We start from the raw sequence: 26,558 nt of genomic DNA on the forward strand, positions 1-26,558 counted from the left end.
TGGCTGCAAGAAAGCTATGACTGTGTGATCAAAGTTACATTCAAGACCTAAGCTCAGAATGATTGTAGAAAACTAGACAATAAAATTGTTGAATCACAACTCCAACTATGTTGAAATGTTCTTTTCTTGTATTTAAATCTTGCAGTATTCATCGAAGTCGTCTTTGTAAAGGTCGCTAAAGTTGCAGCAGGTCTTAAACCTAGTTCATGTAATGAGAAACTGCAGCTTTTATTCTCAATGAGCTGTTCCCCACATGCCAGACCCCTCTATGTATCCAGGCAGGATCTGTAATGGGGAATTAGATCACAGGCGGTGCGGTTATGTTCAGTGTATAACTTGTTTTCTGCAGTGAAAGTGAAGAATGGTAAATTATTTCTAAGGTAATCAAATTGGAAGAGAGAATTGTAGCCCGTAACGTGTCGCTGAGCCATGCTCTGATAAATCACGAAGAACAGTTGGCTCTTGTGTCAAATCTAAAGTCCAGAAAGATGTACTGGCGTGTCTAATCATGGGACAGAAATCCTACACTAACATAATATATGCCCTGATAAGACTTCAGGGTGAGGCATATTGTGAAACCAACTACACTGTTCAGCCATAACTGGAAGCCACCTGCCTAAATCACCAAGTGTGATCTACATACCTGTCCTATTATATAATAATTCTTACAGCAGCCAACTCCATAGAAGTGGTTATTCATAGCTGGCGGTTTCTAGGACCATCTGAAAATCCAGAATATTTGCTTTATTATTGAAAAGGAAATTAAAACAGCATCTGTAGAGAAAAGCTTTATGATGTCGAGGATCTGCTAGGAGTAGTACATAGCACTACTTTTATTTGCCAAGTTTGAGTGGAAAAGTGAAATGGCAGGTGTCATACTCACATTTTTGGCTCCCAATGTTTCATCTGATACTTAAGCCAAGATAAAGAGTGGATTCAAGAAAGTAAAGAAGTGTTGCTGCTACTGCTGGCAGAAGCTCTGGCCAGAACCAGTCTCCTACCCCCTCCAGCAGCTGCTGTAAAAGCCCTTCTTACTACCCCTGCAAAAACATTAAAATTGATTGCCCATGCTGAAAAGGAGAATTGGTGGGGCTCCAACTCCTAGCAGCCATGGTGATCATATGTCACACGTGATCATACTTTGCGTAGCAGCTGTTTGAGTGCTGCAGCATTGTCCTGTTTACGTCAATAGGAGAGCACTGCAGAACTCAGAATGACAACTACAGTGCGGTAATCTCCAAGATCCACCCTTAGGGTGCATTCACACGAACGTATATCGGCTCGGTTTTCACGCCGAGCCGATATACGTCGTCATCCTCCCGCCCCCCTCTCTGCCTCCTCTCCGCCCCTCTGCACTATTTGCAATGGGGAGAGGCGGGACGGGGGCAGGGCTAATTCACCGCACTTAGCCCCACCCCGTCTCGCTCTCATTGCAAATAGTGCAGAGGGGCGGAGAGGGGGTGGGGAGGAGGTGGGAGCTCAGTTCCTGCTCCTGGGCTCTTCCAGCCCCCCCCCCCACCCCCCCTGCACGAGGACAACGTATATCGGCTCGGCGTGAAAACCGAGCCGATATACGTTCGTGTGAATGCACCCTCAGGGCTCCTTCACACTGGCGAGAAAAATCACAATGAGAGTAAACACCCAAAATTATGAATCCCCCGATTTGATTGTTTTCCTAACATTTACGATGTTGTTACTCATGCGATGTAAAAATAAAATGTGGCATATCCTTTCTTTCTGCGATTTACTTTTTTTTTTTTTAATCTGCCATATTTCGCCTAATGGAGGTTCCTTTTTATTGCATCACAAACCTGCGATTTCTGTGTGATGTGTTAACATTAAACTATTGAATTTAATGCTAGAAAAGAAAAAAAAAGAGAAAATCGCAAGTGGCAGTGGCATTTCTGCAAGAAAAGGCAGCACTGACGCTCAAGTCACAGGAGAAAAGTTGCGATTTTACCACTATTTTCTCACAGCCATATCGCGATCACCAATGTGACGGAACCCTTAGTCTGGCTTCACACTTGTGATAAAAATCACACGTGAAAACACGGAATTACAAAACCCATACTTGTCATTGGGTTCACTCACATCTGCAATGTTGCGAGATTTAGAAATCGCTGCCTGCCCCACCTTTCTTCCTTTTTTTTTATCCCATAAATCACCCATTTTCCCTATTGAGCCTTCATTTTATCACATCGCAAGAACTTGCGATTTTCATTCAGTACATTTTTAAACATTAGAAACTCCTATTTATAGAGCGAAAAAAAACACTTGCAGCATCAATGCTTTTTCATGACAAATCTTGCATTGGTGACACTCAAACAGCTCATATGCGAATTTGCTACGATTTTCTCATGGCGCTATTGCGATTGCCAGTGTGAAGGAGCCTCAAGTTCTTCTCACTGACAGGAGAAATCAGTTTCCTTCTGGTCACACTTCCCCTTGGGTTGTCTTACACAACTAAGTATTATAGGCCACTGTGGCTAGACCATAAACAGCTTTTTCCTATAAGGCCTCAAAAAAAAAAAAAAAAAAAAAACAACATTGTGGGTTTTTTGGTTTTTTAATTTTTTTTTTTTAACAACCATTTTTGGCATTTTGTTGTTTTGTTTTTTTTCTAACATCTTTTTGGCATTTCTTTTCTAATTTTTATATTGAAGGCTATGGCTAAAATGACAAAGAAAAAGAGCCAAACCCAGAGCCTGCTGCATTTTGGCAAGAGAATCAAAAACACAGCTAAAATCAAAACTGCTGTGCATGTAGAGTAAAGAGTTTGCTACAAGTCCTTAAAGTAACATCTGGAAACAACCTTTTTTGACCTAAAACAAACGGGGAAAAAAAAAAAAGTTGCACAATGATGTGTATGAATTCAGTGCAGTACCATAGTATGTAAGGCCCAAAAAATAAAAAATAAAAAAGTCATATGGTCCATCCAGTTCAGCACTCTGAATTTGACCTTCCTAATGTCCTCAAAAATAAATCAGCTTAGTGATGCCCTTAACTATTGACTGGCATAAGGTTTAGCATTTTCGTAACTCCCCTATAAAACACCCTTGAAAAGGAAAGTCGAAATGTATTACATTATGGTCACTATTTCCCAGGTACCCCCCAACCTGCACCCCTGATATTCTGTCAGGTCTATTGGTTAATATGGCTGTCCCTCTAGTAGCGATTTTTTTGTCTATATTGTCTGTCAGCAGAGAAAGTGACATCTTTTCTCCTTTTAGAAACTATACTACTTTAGTACTCCCGCCTTGTAAGCCATCTATCAGAGAACTCTCTCCTCGACCCCCTACAGTCTGGCTTCCGACCCCAACACTCCACAGAAACTGCCCTTACAAGGGTATCAAACGACCTACTGTCAGCCAAATCGAGGGGTGACTACTCCCTACTGATCCTCCTCGATCTCTCTGCAGCATTTGACACAGTTGACCACAAACTCCTCCTCAGTATGCTTCGCTCCATCGGCCTAAAGGACACTGCTCTCTCCTGGTTCTCCTCCTACCTATCTGACCGCTTTTTCAGTGTCTCCTTTGCTGGCTCTACCTCTCCTTCTCTTCCCCTTGCTGTTGGGGTCCCCCAAGGCTCGGTCCTTGGCCCCCTCCTTTTCTCTATCTACACAGCCCCTGTTGGACAAACCATCAGGAGCTTTGGCCTCCATTACCACCTCTATGCTGATGACACCCAGTTATACACCTCTTCCCGTGACATCTCTGCACCTTTCCTCCAAAACATCACCAACTGTCTGTCTGCTGTCTCTAACACCATGTCCTCTCTCTACCTAAAACTAAACCTCTCTAAAACTGACTTACTGGTGTTTCCTCCTTCCACCAACCGACCTCCTCCTGACATCTCCATCTCAGTGTGTGGAGCCACCATACAGTTAGGGCCAGAAATATTTGGACAGTAACACAATTTTCGCGAGTTGGGCTCTGCATGCCACCGCATTGGATTTGAAATGAAGCCTCTACAACAGAATTCAAGTGCAGATTGTAACGTTTAATTTAAAGGGTTGAACAAAAATATCTGATAGAAAATGTAGGAATTGTACACATTTCTTTACAAACACTCCACATTTTAGGAGCTCAAAAGTAATTGGACAAATAAACATAACCCAAACAAAATATTTTTTTTTCAATATTTTGTTGCGAATCCTTTGGAGGCAATCACTGCCTTAAGTCTGGAACCGATGGACATCACCAAACGCTGGGTTTCCTCCTTCTTAATGCTTTGCCAGGCCTTTACAGCCGCAGCCTTCAGGTCTTGCTTGTTTGTGGGTCTTTCCGTCTGAAGTCTGGATTTGAGCAAGTGAAATGCATGCTCAATTGGGTTAAGATCTGGTGATTGACTTGGCCATTGCAAAATGTTCCACTTTTTTGCACTCATGAACTCCTGGGTAGCTTTGGCTGTATGCTTGGGGTTATTGTCCATCTGTACTGTGAAGCGCCATCCGATCAACTTTGCAGCATTTGGCTGAATCTGGGCTGAAAGTATATCCCGGTACACTTCAGAATTCATCCGGCTACTCTTGTATGCTGTTATGTCATCAATAAACACAAGTGACCCAGTGCCATTGAAAGCCATGCATGCCCATGCCATCACGTTGCCTCCACCATGTTTTACAGAGGATGTGGTGTGCCTTGGATCATGTGCCGTTCCCTTTCTTCTCCAAACTTTTTTCTTCCCATCATTCTGGTACAGGTTGATCTTTGTCTCATCTGTCCATAGAATACTTTTCCAGAACTGGACTGGCTTCTTGAGGTGTTTTTCGGCAAATTTAACTCTGGCCTGTCTATTTTTGGAATTGATGAATGGTTTGCATCTAGATGTGAACCCTTTGTATTTACTTTCATGGAGTCTTCTCTTTACTGTTGACTTAGAGACAGATACACCTACTTCCCTGAGAGTGTTCTGGACTTCAGTTGATGTTGTGAACGGGTTCTTCTTCACCAAAGAAAGTATGCGGCGATCATCCACCACCGTTGTCTTCCGTGGACGCCCAAGCCTTTTTGAGTTCCCAAGCTCACCAGTGAATTCCTTTTTTCTCAGAATGTACCCGACTGTTGATTTTGCTACTCCAAGCATGTCTGCTATCTCTCTGATGGATTTTTTTCTTTTTTTTCAGCCTCAGGATGTTCTGCTTCACCTCAATTGAGAGTTCCTTTGACCGCATGTTGTCTGGTCACAGCAACAGCTTCCAAATCCAAAACCACACACCTGGAATCAACCCCAGACCTTTTAACTACTTAATTGATTACAGGTTAACGAGGGAGACGCCTTCTGAGTTAATTGCAGCCCTTAGAGTCCATTGTCCAATTACTTTTGGTCCCTTGAAAAAGAGGAGGCTATGCATTACAGAGCTATGATTCCTAAACCCTTTCTCCGATTTGGATGTGGAAACTCTCATATTGCAGCTGGGAGTGTGCACTTTCAGCCCATATTATATATATAATTGTATTTCTGAACATGTTTTTGTAAACAGCTAAAATAACAAAACTTGTATCACTGTCCAAATATTTCTGGCCCTAACTAACTCCCAGACAACATGCCCGCTGCCTTGGGGTCATATTCGACTCAGATCTCTCATTTACTCCCTACATCCAGTCAGTGGCCCGAACATGTCGGCTGCACCTAAAGAACATCTCAAGAATCCGCTCCTTTCTCACCATAGACACACTGAAAACGCTTGTTGTTGCCCTCATCCACTCACGGCTCGACTATTGCAACTCCTTGCTGGTCGGCCTCCCCTGCACCAGACTCTACCCTCTACAATCCATCCTGAATGCGGCAGCCAGGCTCATATTACTGTCCAGCCGCTACTCAGATGCCTCTGCCCTGTGCCAGTCACTGCACTGGCTGCCCGTTAAATACAGAATTCAATTTAAACTTATTACCTTCATCCACAAAGCCCTCCACAGTGCAGCGCCCCCCTATATTGCCTCCCTCATCTCAATCCATCACCCAGCCCGGGCTCTCCGCTCGGCAAACGAAACTAGACACACCCCTCTAATTCGAACTTCTCACTCCCGCCTCCAAGACTTCTCCAGAGCAGCACCGGTCCTCTGGAACGCACTACCAAAGAACATCCGGGCAATCCAGGACTCGAAAAACTTCAGGCGTGCTCTAAAGACGCACCTCTTCAGGGATGCATACCGCATTCCCTAAACAAACCCTTCTGTACTCCGCCTGATAACATGTTTCCTGACCTACTGACTGCAATCCCTGCTAGCCATCATAAACCGCTCCTGTAGTCATATTGATCCTGCCGTCGCATAGCTAAATGTCTGACTGTTGTCTGTATATAGCATCCCTCACTCTCCAGCACGCGATACTGTGCACACCTCCAGCCATTTTACCCTCTGTATCACCCCATTACTTGTAGTATGTAAGCTCGTTGGAGCAGGACCCTCACCCCAATTGTTTCCATCAGCTGATTACGATTGTAACCGTGGTTCTGTAATTTTTTGTACTTCTGTCTTTCTGTATTTCCCCTGTCTATGTAAGCGCTGCGGAATATGTTGGCGCTATACAAATAAAGATTATTATTATTATTATTATTATAGTTGTGTAGATCTCATGAGAATTATAAGGCCAGAGTTTGAAAGGCAGAAAAAAAAAAAATGATCACACAGCAACATATGAGGAACAAATAGAAATGTTTTATACGAAAAGTTGATATGCAAAGTACAAACTGTAAACTACGAAACAGAAAGCTACGCATTATGCTCCATAGTTGATACACTGATAATCACTGAAAAAGGAGATTATGGCTTCCAGCAGGATTGAGTGAGTATTTGATGTAGCGGTTACACTGTGTTGCAGATATGCAAACTAGTCCTAAAGATTTTAATTTTCTTGTCTCTATGCATTCGCATCTGTCGGTTTTATCTGAGAAATCGGTCAGTCATTCAGAAGTATTGAATTCAAAAAGGCGGCGGCTTAGACTCCACATCATGGCTTTTTTTTTTCCACCATATTTCCTGAATGTTGGAATAGTGCCATCTACTGTTAATTCACTGGAACTTTATGCCTTGCGCTAATGGCAAATCTTTGCTATAGTTGATTGTACTGGAAACAGAGAAAAGAGAAAAAAAAAGTTAGACAAAAAAAAATAAAAATTGAATAGTATGGTATGTTACTATATGCGTCAAATTCATTTTTCACTGGCACTAGTTTCCCGCCAGTAGTTAGTAATGTAGTGTATGTGTATCTGCTAATTGGGAGGCGTGTAATTTAATTGTAACAAGATTATATACAGTATTCAGATAACCCACTGACTTGGGGGGGGGGGGGGGGGGGGGCGCAATTTTCACTGAAGGTCTTAGGACTAAAACGGGTTTTACCACCAATCCACAGGATAGAGGATAGGTGTCTGATCACCACGGGTCCAACCACTGGGATTCCCAGCAATCCCAATAACCTACCACGTGTGAATGGCGCACATGTAGGACCACCACTCCATTCACTTCAATGGGGCTGAGGGAGATGGCTTACTGCAGCAATCTCTACCTGTTCCATAGAAGCAAATAGAGCGGTGGTTGAGCATACACATCACTGCTGCAGTCACACATTTCGTAATATATCTTTATAGTGGCTGGAGCTCCAAAATCCCTGCATAGACGTTAAACAGCAATTCTAGCAGCTTGCAGCGACCACTAGGTGGCACTCTGTTTACACGGACATGTCAGAGTAAAAATTAAAGGGTTTTAGGGTATGTGCACTTGGTAGAATCCAACATGCCTCTAAAAACCATGTATTTCTACTATACGATTTGCTGTGGATCCACATGCGGATTTAGCAAAATTCACATGAGGAATTTCCAACACAATTCTGCATGTATTCGCATCAGAAATTGTGCACATGAATTTTTTCCCATTCTCAAGGCTTGATCCGCATGTGGCTCTAAGGCAAACTATGCAGCATTGCGACATATCTGCAATAAGTTTTTAGAGGCAGAATCTACATGGAAGAATCCCCATTTGGCTTCTATTATCTGCACATACCCTAACTGAACCTGTAGGATCCAGTCAAGTAGTAATAGCCAGAGAGAAAAAAACTAAACACGTATGAGCAGAGCCTCCATTGTACTCCACCTGGTGGTGGCTGCAGGCAGTCCCCCCATATTTAACACTATGGTTATGCAGTAGTTTTGGATCTCTATAAAAGCAAAGCTCCGACTGCAATTAAAAGTTATATTATAAAGCCCAGCATGTTGGAGCTTGGGGTTAAAATATGGACTGGCCAATTTAGGCTTCATATCAATGGATTTCAGGGCAAACTGTATTTCAAAATCTGCAGCATGCCCTGAAATCTATATAAAAACACAATTGCTTTTGCATTTTGTTAATTACCCACTGAAAATCTGCATAAATGTAGCCTTTGACTACTATGCAACAGTTACGAGGGCAAACGTATCCTATAGTACAAAGGTTCTACTGGTCAATTTTCAACTTTTTTAAAATTCGTTGTATTTACACAATTGTCAAACAAAGACAGTACACAATGATGGAACATTGAAGTTGCTTACAAAAACAGTATTGTGTTTTGCCAATTAGTGTAGAGCCCTGATATTAGGCCTTTTGGCTCCTGGTACCTGAGAATATACCTATTTTAGGGTATTTTGATATTTAAATGGTAACTGAAGAAAACTGGGTATTTAGAGCATGTCGTAGCTGGAAGTATCAAAACCATTGAAGTCGAGGTACCTGCAGTTTTTCACACAACTGGGTAACTGTAATAATTTCATTGTCATACACGTCCCCTAATTTAGAGATGCCCAATGAGACCCAATATTGACAATCTAGTATTGTCTGTAAAGAGGGTAGGGTGGGATTATTCCATAAGGGAAAATCTGCCATAGTATCTCTAAAGTCTTGAATATTTTTTGAAGTTCGCCATATGGCTAAGGCTAATTTGCATGGCCAATGTATTAGAGGACTGTGTGTATTCTGGGCATTCTAAATGGCTCCAAAGATCTTTTCCTGCCACCATCTCTGCTAAATAGTGGTCTGCAATCGGGAGCTCCTGCTGTAGGAACCATAGTCGCAGGTTCCACAATTGACCAGCTAAGTAGTATAAGTGAAAATCTGACAATGCTATTCCAGCCTGATTCTTGGGTCTTTGCAGTGTGGCAAGTTTTACTTTAGAACGTGACGTGTCTCATATGAATGTAGTCAGGAGGGAGCTCATGGAGCGGAAAAATTGCATTGGGACGTTTACTGGCATACGCTGCAAAATATATAAACACTTCGGTTATATTACCGTTTTAGTTAGGTTTATACGCCCTGCCACTGAGAGGGGGTAGCTTAGCCCATGTTTTAAGTTTAGCTCTAAAGTTCCTCCAACGGGGTAATAGTTTCTGCCATGGTTTTCATGGTCACAAATCATGGTTATTACTATGTACTTAAATTTAGACACTACTGGCAGACTACATTCAGAAATAGAAGGATTAATAATTGGATCCTGATCTGTAAATAGAATAGCGAATTTCTGTAAATATATTGGCCAGAAAATTTGGAAAAGGAGGTTCTATGTTTTAAGACTTGTGGAAAAGATTGTTCAGGGTTCTACAGGAACAGGATCAGGTAGTCAGGGTATAGCCCCACAACACTTTTTCTTCCCCAGCCAATACCTTTAATAGCGGGAGTGCACCTCAATCTAATGGCCAATGCCTCTATCCCTATAGCAAATAAGGCAGGAGACAAAGGACAGCCCTGCCGAGTACCATGTGATAATGTAAAGTAATTTGCTGGAATACCGTTAATAACATTTGCTTTTGGGGATTTATGTGTAATATGAATCCACTTTAGGAAGAGAGCGCCGAACCCAAAACGAATAAGAAAGGCCTCTGGGAAAGTGCACTCTAGCGAATTAAAAGCTTTCATAGTGTCCACTCAGGGAGCTATACAGATTGGCGTAGTACTCTCTAAAACGGGTTGCAATAGCTTGTGCCTCCATAATTTCTAGGCCATGTAGAGCCTTGATTTTGCAGACAGAGTTAGAGCGACTATCCTGTTTAATTAGGCTAGCTAGCAGGTGGCTAGATTTACGCATCTCAACATAGTACTGCTTTGTAAAGAATAATTTAGTTTTAGTCTGCATTTGTGGAGGCGAGCCAGGCCCAACCAATTCACTTTGTTAGTCTTAGTGTGGTTGGAAATATAGAGCTGCTCCGCCTCTGTTACCTTGGATTCTAATAGGAGATCTGCTTGAAATGTAGACCTTTTAATAAAGAAAATAGTGGATCTGAGACATCCTCTAAGATAAGCCTTGAGGGAGTCCCATTTCAGAGAGGTCAATTTTAAACTGGTAGAAGTTTTCCTACTTTTCTCTAGCTCCACATCTGTGGCAGACTCCCCTACCCCTTACATAAGCTCTCCACACATGGGCCCCTCTACACAGGCCAATTGTCTGCACATTTAACGAGCGTCAATCAGCAGCTTTTAATGTTGATCAGTGCTAGTTATTGCTGTTCACGTGCAGCAGGGGGCGAATAATCATTAATATGATTGTATAAAGACTGTATTCGCCAGCAGCACATTCCTGTGTGTACACAGAGAAATATACTGCCAGCGGGCAAACATTTTTAGGTCTCTACAAAAGATAGTCAGCCAATAAGTGAGCGTTTGAATATCGAATGAATGAGCAGACGGACCAACGATCCGGACAAACATTCATATGAACTTTTCATGCCATACTGGCCCGTGTAAGAGAGCCTCTAGTCCTCATCTGCTAATGTACACGCATCCCGTACAACAGTTTAAGGCCTATTAACATGGGGCGAATGTTGAGCAAATGATGCCCGACGCTCCTCCCTGCACATGCTCACTCTCGTGCTGTCATACAGGAGTGAGCGAGTATCGTTGGCTCACAGCGGGGGCGGCAGGACATTACTCTTCTCGCTTTCCCCCCATACCTCTCCATTCACTTAACATAGCGGCAGTTCAGTATTGAACGGCTGCTATGTACACTGAACAATCGTTGTTCATCATTTATGCAGCATAAACGATAGATGATGAGCGTTCAATGTAAATGGCAGACGGTCAGCATTGAACGGCCACTGTGTTAAGTGAATGGAGAGGGGCGGGGGAAGAGCGAGGAGAGAAATCTCCTCCAATCTCCCCGCTGTGAGCCAACAATACTCACTCTCGTGTCTGGCATAGTTTGCCCAACACTCGCCTTGTCTAAATGGGCCCTTACTCACCTAGGGGGTTCTCTTATGCTGGACTATGCTAAAAGAAGTTAGAATATAATCCACTTACCATGTAGATCTTCTCATATAATGCTTCCAGGAATCACTACCAGACTCTCTACCACCCCCAGTGTGTTTTTCACCACCTAAGATTAAAAAGAAAGCAAAATATAAATGACAAATTATATAAACTCCCCTGCAGACCCAGCGCATGAACCTATTCACATTACAACACTATAATAATGCAGGATGTGCAGGCTCTCTATAGAGAAGTGTGTGTAATTTAACCCCTTGGTGACCAACCCTTTTTAGGCCTTAATGATCAGGCTACATTTTAAAAATCTGACATGTGTCACTTTAACATAAAATAACTCCGTAAAGGTTTTGCATATCCAAGTGATTCTGACATTTTTTCAACACATATTGTACTTCATTTAGGTGGTAAAAATAGGCCAATAGAATTTGTGTATATTTATTGAAAGTGCAAAAATTGTGAAATTTTTTTGTTTTTTTCACGTTTTCAACTGCAATATGTGCAAACATACTGTACAAGTTATGATTAGATATTTTGATCTGTTTACTTAATTCTGGAAGCACATCGGAAAAACTTAAATTTTTTTTAACCCATTAAGGAGGCGTACAAATTTAACATTGATTATTAAAATTTTGAGGAATGTTTTGTTTTCCTGCACCAAGCCAAGACTATAAAGGCTCATAGGTGTCAGAGTGATAGCTACCCCACAAATGATCCCATTAAAAAAAAAGAAAAAAGCGGTAAGAAAAATTCCCGTTTTTATTTCTAATTCCCTTTCTTGAAGGCATCATGACAGCATACATCTGGAGGTTGCTCACCTGCTGGGACAAGAAAAGGCAGAGCATAAAAGAAACCTCCCCTCCACCAAACACCAGTGCATTCCAAATAACCACAGTGACAAAATACTTAACCAGAAGGTGTGTTTTTATTGACATCACACACCTCAGACAAAGAAACATAAGCATACACATTACCTCATGTGTTGGACAAAACAAGGGTAACCATGTCGGTGGGGGGGGGGGGGGGGGAGCCCGTATGCTGTCATGATGCCTTCAAGAAAGGGAATTATCGGTAAGAAAAATTCCCGTTTTCCCTTCGACATCATGACAGCATACATCTGGAGGAATACCAAATAACTGGCATGGGCTTTTTTAGGGAGGGATTACCGCTTGGAGCACCTTCCTACCGAAGGTTGCGTCCTGACTACATTTAAAGTCCAGCCTGTAGTGTTTAATAAAAGTATGGCCAGAAGTCCACGTGGCTGCATTACAAATCTGTTCGATTGACGCGTGCGCTCTTTCTGCCCAAGAAGATGCCATCGCTCTCGTCGAGTGGGCCTTCAATCCATCTGGAGGAGGGATGCCCTTGGCCTTGTAAGCCTCCTGGACAGCTCTCCTGAGCCACCGGAAGATCACATCTTTAGAAGCGGCCCTTCCTTTGGCCTGCCCCTGAAATTGAACGAAAAGTTTCAGTCTTTCTGAAACTTTCCGTTGCCTCAAGGTACGCTAGTACAGCTCTTTTGACATCTAGATTATGGAGCTTCTGCTCCTTTTCGTCTTTGAAAGCTTGGCAGAAGGCTGGAATGACTATTGGCTGGCCTCTGTGGAAATCTGACAAGACTTTAGGCTGAAAGGACGGGTCTAAAGAAAACACTATTTTGTCTGGGTGAATAGTCATATATGGGGCCCTTTGTGAGAGGTCCTGGATTTCACCCACGCGTCTAGCCGACGTGACTGCCACAAGGAGGGCTACCTTATATGTCAGCAGGGCGATGGATAGATCTCTAATAGGTTCAAATGGGGGATCGCAGAAGGCCTGAAGGACTATGGTCAGATCCCAGGGGGGTGCCGTAAGCCTTGTAAATGGATGCAATCTACTTGCCCCTCTAAGAAATCTCCTAATCCACCTGTGCTCCGCAAGCGCGAGATCAAAGAATGCCCCCAAAGCCGCAACTTGGACTTTGAGGGTATTCGGACTCAACCCTTTATCCAGGCCCGCCTGGAGAAAATCTAGGATTTTACGGATGTCTGGCTGATCTAACTGCTGGATGTCCTGGCCCATCCACTCTGAGAATTTTTCCAGACTTTGGAATAGATCTTTTTTGTCGAGGGTTTAAGGCTCTCGCTAATAGTGGAAATTACGTTAGGAGAAAGACCCTTCCCCAAGAATTTTACCCGTTCAAGATCCAGGCCGTAAGCCTGAACTTGTGAACCTCCGGGTAAAGAAGAGGCCCCTGCAGCAATAGGTCCGGTCTTGGTGGAAGGTGGAAAGGCTCTCCTACTGACAGATCTCAGGAGGGGAAACCAAGGTCTTTTGGGCCAATAAGGTGCTACCAGAATTACTGACAGGCTTGACCGCAGTAATTTCCTTAGTAGGAGCGGAATTAATGGTAAAGGGGGAAAAGCGTACGCCAAGTCCCAAACCCAGGGGTGAGAGAGAGCGTCCGTGCCCAAGGCCTGTTTCTCCGCGCCTCGGGAAAAGAAAAGCCGGCACTTGGTATTTGCGTTTGACGCAAATAGGTCTATTTCTGGTACCCCCCCCATTTCGTCACAGGCAGGCTGAACACCTCGGGATGGAGTTCCCACTCTCCTGGGTCCACTTTCTTCCTGCTTAGAAAGTCCGCGGCTGAATTCTCGGCTCCTTTTATGTGAAAGGCCGACAGTGACTTGGTTGTGAGTTCCGCCCACTGAAGGATCCTTCCCGCCAACTGCTGCAGTAGAGGATTCCTGGTGGTACCCTGGTGGCGAATGAGTGACACTGTCATCATATTATCTGAAAAGATCCTCACATGCTTCATCCCTGAGAGCGATTGCAGGCTACGTAGGGATTTCCACACCGCATTAAGTTCTCTCAAGTTAGACGAACCAGATCTCTCATGAGCGTCCCAAGTACCCTGTATATGACCGCCTTCAAAGTGGGCCCCCCACCCTTTGGCGCTGGCATCTGTTGTGATTATTGCAGGGTCCAAGTTCCATTCGGATGCTCGTGACAGGTTGTCCGATGACAACCACCAGAGGAGTGAAGATCTGGCTTTAGCAGAAATAGAGATTGTCTGGTCGAGTGAGGACTGTAACTTGTCCCAATTCTGAAGGATTAGTGACTGGAGACCGCGACTATGGAACTGGGCCCAGGGAACCACACCAATACACGAAGTCATTAGCCCCAGGATCCGCATTGCATCTCTTACTGTTACTCTAGATTTTTTATAGAGAGTGGAACATTCCTCTAAAATAAGCTGTTTCCTTAGAGGAGGAAGGGACGAATTTTGGAGACTGGAATCCAGAATGACTCCCAGGAATTTTTTCCTGGTTTCTGGTTCCATGTTGGATTTTAGATCATTAATAATCCAACCCAGGTCCTTAAACAGTTGAAGCGTGGAACCCAAGTGTGACCTCAGAATAGTCGGGGAATCTGCCACCAACAGGAAGTCGTCAAAGTAGGGGACGATAATAATCCCACGATTGCGCAAAAAGGCAACCATTTCTATCACCACCTTGGAAAAAATCTGCGGAGCAGAGGAAATTCCAAATGGGAGGCAAATAAACTGAAAGTGACAGATTTCCCCTTCCATTCTCAGCGCAAACCTCAGGAACTTTTGCGAGTTGGCGTAAATAGGGATGTGAAAGTAAGCATCCTTTAGGTCAATTGCAGCCATTACATTATCCCTGGCAATTAGGGGAGTTGCAGTTCTGATAGTCTCCATTTTAAATTTCCTATACTCAATGAATTTATTCAGTTCTTTGAGGTTAATTATTGTGCGGTGGGAGCCATCTGGTTTGGGAACCAGAAAAAGGGGGGGGGGGGAATAAAATCCCTTCCCCTGTTCCTTCTTGGGGACGGGGATAACCGCGCCAAGATCCAGCAGGTTCTGTACACCTCAACAGAGCCTGCTCTAGGGCTGGAGACTGGATTGAGGTTACAATAAATCTGTCAGGGGGGGGGGCGAGATTCTAGTTCGATCTTGTACCCCTCTGCCACCAGGTGTAGCACCCACTCATTAGTCGTTATGTTACGCCAACTAGTGGCAAAACGAGCCAGTCTACCGCCCACCGGGCACGAAGATGCGGGCTGAGGGACAACAATAAGAGTCTTTACCCTTCGGATAAGACCATCTTCCGGTCCTCCCTTTCCCAGCGTATGTAGACGAGGGACGTGGAGTGAAGGGTCTCTTGGGCGGTCTGATGGCTGGCAGTCCCTGGTTCTTGTCAGCTGCTTTTTTCAGCAGGCGATCCAGGTCCGGTCCAAAAATGCGTGCGCCCCGAAAGCGTAGGGTACACAGCTTGTTTTTGGATGTTAAGTCCCCCGACCACTCCTTTACCCAGACTGCCCTTCTGGCGGTGTTGGATAGGGCTGCCATGCGAGCTCCGAAGCGGACCATTTCCATAGAGGCATCCACCAGAAACCCCGTTGCCATCTGTAGCAGAGGGATGCCGCTCGCAAACTCTTCCCTGGAGGCTTTTTGGTCAATTAGGGACGCGAGCTGATCCAGCCAGACCGCCATGGAGCGAGCCACAGAAGTGGCCGCGATATTGGATTTTATAATAAGGCTGGACGTGGACCAGGCCTTACGCATGGTCATGTCCACTTTATTGTCCAAGGAGTCCTTTAAGTGGGACGTATCTTCAAATGGTAATCCAGACTTCCTGGACACCATAGCGATAGCCGCATCTACTTTCGGCATTTCGTCCAGAAACGCCACCTCGTCTCCCGCAAATAAAAGGCGCTGCTTGAACTCCCTAGGGATTAGCGGAGCCTGATCCACACAATCCCACTCGTTCAGGATTAGTTGTTTGAGTGTGGCATTTACAGGAAACGAAGATTTCCGTTGTGGAAGCAATCCCGCAAACATATCGTCTTGCGCCGTGCGGGGTTGCTGCACATCTTCCTCCACCTGCATGGTTCTACGTACAGCTTTTAAAAGTTGATCCATGTCAGCGGTGGAAAAAAGGTACTTTTTCTCCTCCTGCAACACTTCCCCAAGATTATCAAACTCCAAATCTTCCGCCATGTCAGAGTCGGACTCTGACACAGCCGGAGCAGACCTTCGTGTAACCCCTGAGGGCCCAGGTTGGAGGTCCGAGAGGGAGGACTGAACTTCTTCCCGGACAACCGACCGAATTTCGGACATAAGGGAAGATTTTTCCTCCTGCAGAACAAACGGCACATAATGTTTTAGTGTAGGAGTCGTCGAGTTTGGCCAAGCACACTGGACACTTTTTACTCCTCCTCCTAGCCTCCCTAGGTTTTTGAGTATCCCTGTCCTGAAATGACAAGGGAGAACTCTGTTAGTCAAGAAGTGTATGTAGTGCAGGTGTCTGTAGGTTGGCCCACTGGACCACTTACAGTTTGGAGATTCTCTGGGTCCTCTCTGGCCGACATCATGCACTTGTGGGATCAACTCCTGTACTTAGGATCGATTCCCCGGCGTGAAGAAACACCAGCAGTCTTCCCTAGTGCAGAGGAGCTTTAAAAATTTAATCCGGCGCCAGCCGCGCTAGGCCACGCCCCCTTGCGGAGCGTCTGCCGTCACTGCGTCACTCTCGGAGCTCCGCCGAGGCCACGCCCCCTTGAGGAATGCTGCTGCTCGGCCCTGGACCCAGAGATGGCGGCCGCCGCCTAAATGACGGCCGCAGTGGTGCCGGAAAGCCCGTACTTGGACCCAGGCCCACGCAGTCCCCGGTTAGCTCCCAGATGAGGTACTTCCCACTGGGGCAACCGGGGCTGCCAGGAGAGATGCCGCCGCTCACCGGTAAGCCCTGGAACCTCCGGCATGGGACAGCATCGCTGGAGCTCTGCGCTGCTATCCTGAAGGGACAGGAAAAGCACTGGTGTTTGGTGGAGGGGAGGTTTCTTTTATGCTCTGCCTTTTCCTGTGCCATCAGGTCAGCAGGTGAGCAACCTCCAGATGTATGCTGTCATGATGTCGAAGGGAAAATACAGCCCTTAATGTGTTCATAAACATACCCATTGTAGCCCCAATCTGTTAACTGGACACATTGCTAGACCTATAATGGAACACCCATTGGATTTCAGGGCACAAATGAATAAATTTCAGGCCCCATTACTTGTGCAGATAAAAATAAAATTAATAAATGTAAAACTGTGTGGTATGTCTCAAAAAGGGGTAATTACGGAGGCCCAGTTGGTATGGGCACATGGGGCAATTAAACCGGGTATCCCTCCTCCTCCCATGCCTGCTGCAAACCCAACATTTTTGTGGGTATTTCTTGACTGCAGTTGCAGGGAGGGGGTGTAAAAAGTGGTGCTATGATAGCCTTCACACCTCCTCAGACTCTTAAACTTGCTAAGGTACAGCGTTCTCACACAGAAGGCGCTCAATAAACTGCTCTTCGAACAGCAGGAAGGCAAGCGTTCCAGGGAACTTCTTGTAGAATACGTAGGCATTAAAAGGTAGTGATCTGAATATTGCCAGGTTCACACAGCTGTATGTGGAATCCACTTGTGGAGACCCGCAGTGGATCCCAGCTGTGAGCCCGGCCCTGGCCCTGCGTATGGCCGCGTCATGTATGGCACATAACTGCGTATACACACAGGCAGTCATGCGCAGAACACCTTTTTTTGTTTAGCTTTATATGCTGCGTTCTATTTTCTGCAAGTGGATTACGTAATTCCAACCCGCTAATGTGAGCAGAATTGTGTAATCCAATGCATTTGAGTGATCTGCATATTACCGTGGATCAAATGCTTGCGAAATCCGCAATTCCTATCCTGTCGTGTGAGACTGGTCTAGAGTAGATTGCTACCTTTTTATACCCTTGGATAATGGCAATCATGTGATCACGGACCGTTCAAAGAGGCCTCCGCTTACTGCTCAAGGCTCCCGGGTACCAAAGGTAGCTGGGAGAAAGGAGATTTAAAATTTCATGGGCTCCCCTTGGCTCATGCGTGTGCCATGTTGCTGGTGGGCGAATGCTCAGAAGCAACAAAGAGTTAGTGGAGGATGATCGCGTCAGGAGAAGTTTCATCTCCCTTCAGCGATCGCATCGGTCTGCTCACCTCAGCCCCTAGTCACTGCTCCAGGCTCTGGAAAGTTTGCTCCAGGAGCAAGGAGATTTTTAATTTCCCAGGCCCTCCCCAGCTTCTGTACTTGCATCCGCCAAGGTTAGGCTTCTATTTTGTAGGATACAAGTTACATACCAAACGCTCCTCCAATCTCTGCTCCGCTTGTCGGAATATTGACATTCACCACACCGCAGTCAGAGCCTTTTGGCCTTTAAAGGAAGTCATAAGATTGGAAAAAATGTGATTAATATTGTATATTACAAGAAAGACCATTAAAAGAGAAGAACAATCCTGCATAATTGAGAGGCTCAATGACACCATCATTCATCATGTGCTAAAGTGAATTGGTCAACAGATTTATGCTGACCTGAGGTGACCATAACCATGACAAAAGACCCCATTCCATTAGGGAGGGCGGTCACGTTTTTTTTCTTGCAGCAATTTTCATAAAACTATATCAGCTGGAATCTGATCCCAGTTCAGAGTCCTCTCAATCATGTAAGTGCACTCTGGGGTCCATATTTATGAGCTACCTGCTCCCCCACCCACCAGGAAAAAGCTGTCAAAGAGCAATGGCATGCTGGTTGCTCATGGATATGAAGAATATATGCTGAGTCATGCTACAGCTGAAAAAAACTTGTATATGAAACTACTGCATGAGACAAAAAAGAATAACGCAGCGCTGGAATCAGGGTCTCTGCATGACTACATTATGCGGCCATATCTGAGAACATTTTAGAATCCTTTAAGAAAAAAAAAATTCTTTACCAAGAATATATTTTATATATAACTTACCCAAGCCAGCGGAAAATTCTTCCAAGGTCCTTCGTAAAGATGCTGCTTGAAAGACCCTGCTTCACCTCATTATTCCATGCAAAGGCTTCCTCCTCCGTCTACCAGAAAGAAAATGTGTTCCTTCAGTGTTGTCAGTTTAGTAGAACAAAGTCTTTGAACACTTTTTTTTTTAAAGACCATTTCTTGTGTTTTTGGATGCCAAAATAAAATCCTCATCTGAACTTATTCCGTTATTTTAGATCTGCCAACAGATCCACATAGTTGCTAAGGATCTTTTCAGTTGCGGAAAATCCGCAGCAAATCTGCCACATGTGAATATACCCTAAAAATAGGTTTACGTGCTCAGTTTTCCCATTTCATTTTTTTTTTGAGTGAGAAGACACCTGTCAAGTTGCCTAACACACATAAGGTGCAACTTTTTGACCTGTGCAATTTCCTCCAAAAATCTAAACATAAGAGTAAATTGTGAGCCAACGCGATACTTGAATATTTAGCCCTTAAAATGTAAAGCCAGTTAGTTACTGGTCAGTATGTACTCCGCTTTGGAATTCACAACAGTCGAAGGGATTATTCGCAAGAACACTTTTGCGTCGCACATTATGCATGCAAAATACCTGCTGAATAGAACCCAGTGATTTCATTTCAGTCGCACAAAAAACGCATGTCAATTTAAGTTTAATTTATATTAAATGTAACCATTGAAATCAAAAAAGGAACATGCTTGCGCGTTTGGGTTTTTTTGCATGTATTTATTTGCACAGAAAAATACAACATACACGCGCGCAAAAAAACCCACAATGCTAATCTCGCAGGTACGCTTACAGCTGTGTGAAACCAGCCCGAGACTTTTTTGTGATGTCATCACTAGCCCGTTCGTCTCATACAGCCTGTTAAGACAGGCAGATTCATAGTGGACTCATTAATAGCGAATGCTGAACATAATTTTTATGCCTGCAGAAACTGAACAACGAATGAGAAGTGAACGATTCTCGTTAGTCATTGACTCGTGTTTAGACTGAGCAATAATCGTTCCATCTAAAAGCACCTTAAGTGACAAATTGACCAAAACGGACATGATCGTCCTATTGTCTGTTTAGTCCTCTTAAGTCACAAATCTTAACAAAAAATGTAAAACAACTTACCTTAAATTTAACTATGTAAAGTATTGGAGCAAATGTTTCTTTATGAACAATGGGGGCATCATGAGCGAGGCCAGTCATGATTGTTGGCTCCACAAAGTTCCCTGGACGATCAACAACCTGCAAACAAGACAGGTCATGAACCAAATAAGAGTGCAACCAAGTGTGGCATCTACCTATTTATACCTACCTTACCACCACAGACCACTGTGCCTCCTTCACATTTGGCTTGTTCAATGGCTGACAGAAACATTTCCACAGATTGCTTTGTGTGTAGAGGTCCACATAACGTGTCAGCTGGGGAACGATAGAGGATATTAGTAAGCTTTATGGAGTTCGATACACTAAATGAAGCTAGAAAAGCTTAAAGAACAAAAAATTCCCAAATCAGCAAAAACATCAAAGTACCGCTAAGTAACACCGTTTCAATATCCAGTTTTGCAGTTTTTACTACAGTTAGAAGAAGCGCCCCTTATATAAACTTGGTTCAAGAGTTGAGTGCCAAAAGATGGGATTCTTAATCTGCCATTTGTTGCCACATTACGTCCCTCTCATGTTATTTAGCTCAAGAATCAAGATTACTCCTTAGGATGTATTCACAGGGAGAACATTTATTGCAGACATTCATCTGACTTTTCCACGCCTTTCAATTGGGTTTGATATTCAGAAATTCATATACTTGCTGTCAAAGCAACCTCATTCAGCTGCAGAAATTTCTACCACATCGGCCACATTTGAACATTGATGGCCATGTCATTTCTCCCTCCTGATACTCGTGAACATTTGCTAATGCAGAATGCCAAGTTGCAGCAAGAACAAAACCAGCACATAAATGGTTTCAATGAGTAATCGTTAACAAGGGAAGAGGCTTCCTACTTGTATGTAAAATCTACTCACATTCACTTGGGTCTCCGATGCGTACTTGAGTGTAGGCTTTGGAGAGTTTTTCCACAATTGAATCATGAATGCTCTCTTGTAAAAACTATAGAAATAAAAGCAACATAGGTTAACCTTAAAATGGTAAGCAGCAAAGTCCATGGGCATCATAGAAGACAACTAATCCTCTTACCAACCGCCTGGCCGTGGTACACCTCTGACCTGCAGTGCCCACCGCAGCAAACAGAACAGATGGAGTGACCAGACTGAGATCAGCATCTTCGAACACTGTTGGGTGAAATCACATGACAATGGCTTTACTACAACAGATGATTTGTTACTTACAAGAGGTTGCAAATGACTCCCAAGGTCTGTGACTGGAACCTCAACTTTCCAAGGCTACAAGCAGACTATGAATGCGATTGTCAATAAAAATAGAATCTTATGACACATTTATTAAAACAGACAGAAAAACATAATATTGGAAGGGCATTTAGCAGATAGACCCTGGCAATCAAATAAGATACGATTAAAAAACGAAGAAAGGCTAGGGAATGAGGATGGTCATTAACTGAGCTCCTTATATATAAGTGGCTCCTCCCACAATGGGTTTGGTTAAGACAGATCCCTCCAATAGGATCAGGAAAGAACATCAACAATAGCCATGTGCAAAAAAAAAAATAAAAAAAAATTGCCGATCTTGGGGAAGTTATAGCACATCTCTATCCAACAGTTAATACATGCGTAATCGCTTACCATAAGGACCGATCGCAGTGCAGATCTATCCTGACCGCTTGATGTAAATATTAGATTGTAGCCTGTAAACAAGCGGACGGGGCTGGTGGGCGTGACGGAGGCAGCAATTTCGCCGTAGGATCCTGGCACACGTAGGCAACATTGGCAGAAATGAAGCAACTTCAGTCTCCACCCATGTGTTGGAGCAACATGGGGGGGATGCTAGCTGTTTAAAGTTCCAGGGGATGGAAATTGTTAAGTCCGATGGGAGAAGAGGTAACAGATTCACTGCTTCTGCAAAAAGAAGCAGCTTGGATCTATAGATGCGCTACAGTTCAACCTGCTGGTCTTAATGAACAACTTCTGTTTAACTGCTTTCTCTAATGTTGACTGCTGCTGGCATAACTTGTAATCCTGATCCACGTAGTCCGTTCGTGTGCAAAATATTTCTTTATTTCAGCATCATTATATTTATATGCTCTAATTGCGCCTCTATCTCTTATCAGGTATCAAATCATATCTTTATTCATGAATCGATGCATACTATCACTCTATAAGAAAAGGGGTAAGACACTAGAATATACTCATAATTAACGACCAGTGATCTCAGTGCATTCAGCATCTCACGTTTAAATAAAACTGAGCTTCTGTATATTCTATATTTTTTATATAAGTGTGTACTTGTTGCATCAGTATACACTTTATCAACTCCTCCTCCTTTGGTGACAATAAAGATACACTAGCAATAATACTTACCTACAAGATTGCTAGTCATATACCTCATGTGCAATCAAAAGCTAAATACCTTAATTAAACAGTTATGTACATTGAATAGTGCAGTTACCATTACGCTGCACTACTATTGATACGCCAGTTACGTATCAATCTCCGATAGCAGCGCAGCAATAACGAGACGCCCCCTGACGCTTAGGCGTCATGGCGCTCTGACATGATGTCGGCGGTGAGACGCAGCGCACACACGCCCCGTATGGGCGAGACTCTATCGGTAGGTGCGCTCCTGACGTGGTGACATCACACACGCCGCACCGGCAGAGAGTTGCGTCCTACGTCACGCCGCCTACGGACTGAGATTCAGTCTGCAGGCACTCCCCCTTGCGTGGTGACATCATACGCTCTGCCCAGCCTCTTCGGCGACGTCAGGCGCCTCCGTCACGCCCACCAGCCCCGTCCGCTTGTTTACAGGCTACAATCTAATATTTACATCAAGCGGTCAGGATAGATCTGCACTGCGATCGGTCCTTATGGTAAGCGATTACGCATGTATTAACTGTTGGATAGAGATGTGCTATAACTTCCAAGATCGGCTATTTTTTTTTTTTGCACATGGCTATTGTTGATGTTCTTTCCTGATCCTATTGGAGGGATCTGTCTTAACCAAACCCATTGTGGGAGGAGCCACTTATATATAAGGAGCTCAGTTAATGACCATCCTCATTCCCTAGCCTACCATCAAGGCGACGGGTTACTCTCTCTGCTATGCTCCTGCTGGGGCTCTTTTTTTCTTTTACATGAGGGCATTAGCTACTACTTGAGGGGCTCCTAACCAACTTGCTTATCTCAAAATCCACCATCGGGATTTGAGACTTAGACCTTGCGGCAGCCTCTAGGCTTTTTTCTAATAAGAAGCACTAGTTCCCCTCTTGCTTATCTCAAAATCCATCATTGGGATTTGAGACTTAGACATTGCGGCAGCCTCTAGGCTTATTTTGAAGCACTAGTTTCTCTCCTTTTGTCTTTTTTGACATTCAACTAAGATTGGGGCTAACAGACACATATTGCTGTCTCCCTTTCTAGTGCTTCACTTTTGTTAATATCAGGCCGCTTGACTACCTCTATAGCATGACTATCGCGTCATAGTCCCTCTGACCTAGAAATAGCTCATTTTTCCTCAGTTAGGAGCAGGAGCTATTGGCACTTCTGAGTCAGGATCCATCTCCTTAGACTCTTTAAATAGTTCACTTACCTTAAGTGACCTATTTTTCTTATTAGTGAAACTGAGAGTTTATCACCTATTTCAGTTGTTAATCCTTTATGATACTCTGTGACGTGATACAATCTCATCCTCTTGTGAATATACACAAATTCGTTATCTATAGCTTGAGTACTATATCTCCTGATGATCCACAAAGACTATGTGGTGAAACGCATAGAGTCTAAAGTACTATTTCCACGCATTAACTGCTGAAAGCAGATACCATCATTGCATCATCAATTCTCAGCTCCTTTTAGCATATAGAGGAATAAAGTACAATCGTACATACATTTCCTCTTGGTTATCTAGAGTCTTGTACTCAAATATCTGGAGAAAAGAAACACTACCAGTACAATATATTGAGTTCTAACTGACCCTAAGCATTTTTCTATTACATACAGATGCTCTATAAATATTGGGGTTGGGTGATTACACTATTCCACCCCACCATATTTTGTCCAGATAGGACCTATAAATCTTAATTTGCACCGAACGATACACGTTCGATGCGAATAGATACCTGTCTAATACGCTTCTTCACAGAGACAGAGTGGAGCTTAGAGATTCTAAAAAACTCTATCCGGGCTCTGGCACTACCACAATTAAATGAGCCCGTTTAACTTCCACTCTTGCTCTGTTGGGGTCTTTTAGATTCCTGTCCTAGTGGAGTGTTCGTAAACACTCATCGAGTGTCATAATCCAGGTCGCTACGGGTACCACTATTTGTTTCGTGGTCTACCTCACCTGGTTCCTTGTTTTTGTATGTTTGTCAGTGTTGTGCCCTTTCTTCGTTTTTTAATCGTATCTTATTAAAAATTTGAGTTTTAATATAAGTCACGTCTGTGAATTGGGCTTTAAATCTACCTAGTCTGACTTCAACTGCCTACCCTCTGTGAATCCCTGGCAATCAAATAAAATGTATTTTTTCTCTTACTGATCAACTTCTAATATTGCATGATAACTTCTACACACAGACCAGTACGTAGGTAGGATAGAGTGCAAAGAGCCGTTACCATCTGTATAGCAGATCCAGGTTTCAGATAGTAACATAGGTAATCTGCCCATACACAAACACTCACATTGTATGGAGCAGGATCAACCCCAATCCCCCTCCATACAAATCCTGAACCTCTATGACATAACTGTATGTCATGGAGCATTAAGGGGTTAACCCCTTAGAGCAGGAGTCTGACTGACACTAGTCCGCCAAGACACCAGCTTAAAAATACATGTGTGTAGGTTTAAAGGCCAATAGTGCGTTCAGTAAAAAGGCGTATAGCCAGTCACTAACTGCCAAAAGAGGAGAAACTATAGATCCTAACAATTTAACCCCTTACATGTCATAATAGCAACTGCAGCATGCAAGCTGACGACATGTGGAGAAGGCTCTGTTACCGATTGGCACCCTGTAATGCAAATCGTAAGGTACCAATGGGTTTCCATGGTAGGTGAAAGCCTGACAGAGGCCTCCATGTTTGCTATGTAACTAAGCATATTAGGCTCATAGATGCGTGGCCCAATACACTGTCATAGGCTTACTAAAATGCACTAAGTAACGTGGTGTACTACCCTAGCGATCGAATGATCACATCTTCAAGTCCTCTTGAGGGACTAAAAAGAAAGCCTGCCAAAAAAGGAAGTTCAATAAAAAACACACACACGCACACCCTCATACGACTATGTCAACGAGTCATGGCTCTTACAATGAGATGGTAAAAAAAAAAAAAAAAAAAAATTGCTTGGTTCTTGAAACAAAAATCACTCAGCACTACGGGGTTAAGCATGGTTTTTCCCCCAATAGAGAAGACTGAGGGAAAATGCTACAACAAAAACACACAGCACACCATTGTGACTTGCAAGTGGCCTGTGCTTGGCAACATGAGTTTGCATACTGACCAACAATGGCATTGTTTCCTCCGAGTTCCAGCAACTGCCGTCCTGAAGAGAAAAAATAAAATAACACAAGCAGTCAAATTAAGCATCTTGTAATATACTCCTCACCCATTTTTCTCTGTGAAATGTAGTGTTTTTGTTCTTTGTGGTTTTTGGTTGGGTTTTTTGTTTCGGATTGGGGGGGGGGGGGCGATATGCAATTCAAGATATTGCTGCATGCATTTCCTAGTATTTCCATTTTGTACTATACAGAATTGGAACGCTATTCTGCTAATCCGTGCACTTCCATACCTTTCAATAAGAATCTGTCATTAAAATGTTAGTTTTGATACTAAATGTAACATGTCCTATATGAGGGTTGTCTTCACCTACATAAAGGAATTTATAAGAGAACTTTTACTCCGTTTTAAAAATGCAAATGGACTGACTCCTGATTTTGAGGTTTCAACCCCAATGCTTAAAGGGGTTGTCTCACGGCAGCAAGTGGGGTTATACACTTCTGTATGGCCATATTAATGCACTTTGTACTCTACATCGTGCATTAAATATGAGCCATACAGAAGTTATTCACTTACCTGCTCCGTTGCTAGCGTCCACGTCGCCATGGCTCCGTCTAATTTCAGCATCTAATCGCCCGATTAGACGCGCTTGCGCAGATGGGTCTTTTCCCTTCGGCTCGGTCCGGCAGCAGCAGCGTTCTGGCTCCGCCCCCTTGTACGGGTCATCGCGTAGCTCCGCCCCGTGTGCAGACTCCAGCCAATCAGGAGGCTGGAATCGGCACACGTGATGGGGCGGAGCTACGCGATGATGCGTACAAGGGGGCGGATTTTCGGGGTGAGGGCTTGCAATAGAAGCCCTCACCCCGAAAATCAGTCC

General features: G+C 43.8%; 1 protein-coding gene across 1 annotated transcript in view; it reads right to left on the bottom strand.

The window, feature by feature from the left end:
- Positions 1 to 6,642: 6,642 nt before the first annotated feature.
- Positions 6,643 to 26,558, bottom strand: part of ALDH7A1 (aldehyde dehydrogenase 7 family member A1) — a 41,545-nt gene continuing 21,629 nt past the window's right edge. The window contains exons 10-18 of the mRNA XM_066603132.1: positions 25,686 to 25,727; positions 21,255 to 21,349; positions 21,083 to 21,167; positions 20,376 to 20,482; positions 20,189 to 20,305; positions 19,047 to 19,144; positions 18,387 to 18,460; positions 11,265 to 11,340; positions 6,643 to 7,071 (exon numbers count right to left, since the gene is read on the bottom strand). Coding sequence (XP_066459229.1) covers positions 7,017 to 7,071; positions 11,265 to 11,340; positions 18,387 to 18,460; positions 19,047 to 19,144; positions 20,189 to 20,305; positions 20,376 to 20,482; positions 21,083 to 21,167; positions 21,255 to 21,349; positions 25,686 to 25,727 — 749 coding nt within the window. The 3' untranslated portion in view covers positions 6,643 to 7,016. The remainder of the gene's footprint in view (positions 7,072 to 11,264; positions 11,341 to 18,386; positions 18,461 to 19,046; positions 19,145 to 20,188; positions 20,306 to 20,375; positions 20,483 to 21,082; positions 21,168 to 21,254; positions 21,350 to 25,685; positions 25,728 to 26,558) is intronic.

The sequence above is a fragment of the Eleutherodactylus coqui genome, chromosome 5, assembly GCF_035609145.1.
Source record: "Eleutherodactylus coqui strain aEleCoq1 chromosome 5, aEleCoq1.hap1, whole genome shotgun sequence".
NCBI classification, from domain to species: domain Eukaryota; kingdom Metazoa; phylum Chordata; class Amphibia; order Anura; family Eleutherodactylidae; genus Eleutherodactylus; species Eleutherodactylus coqui.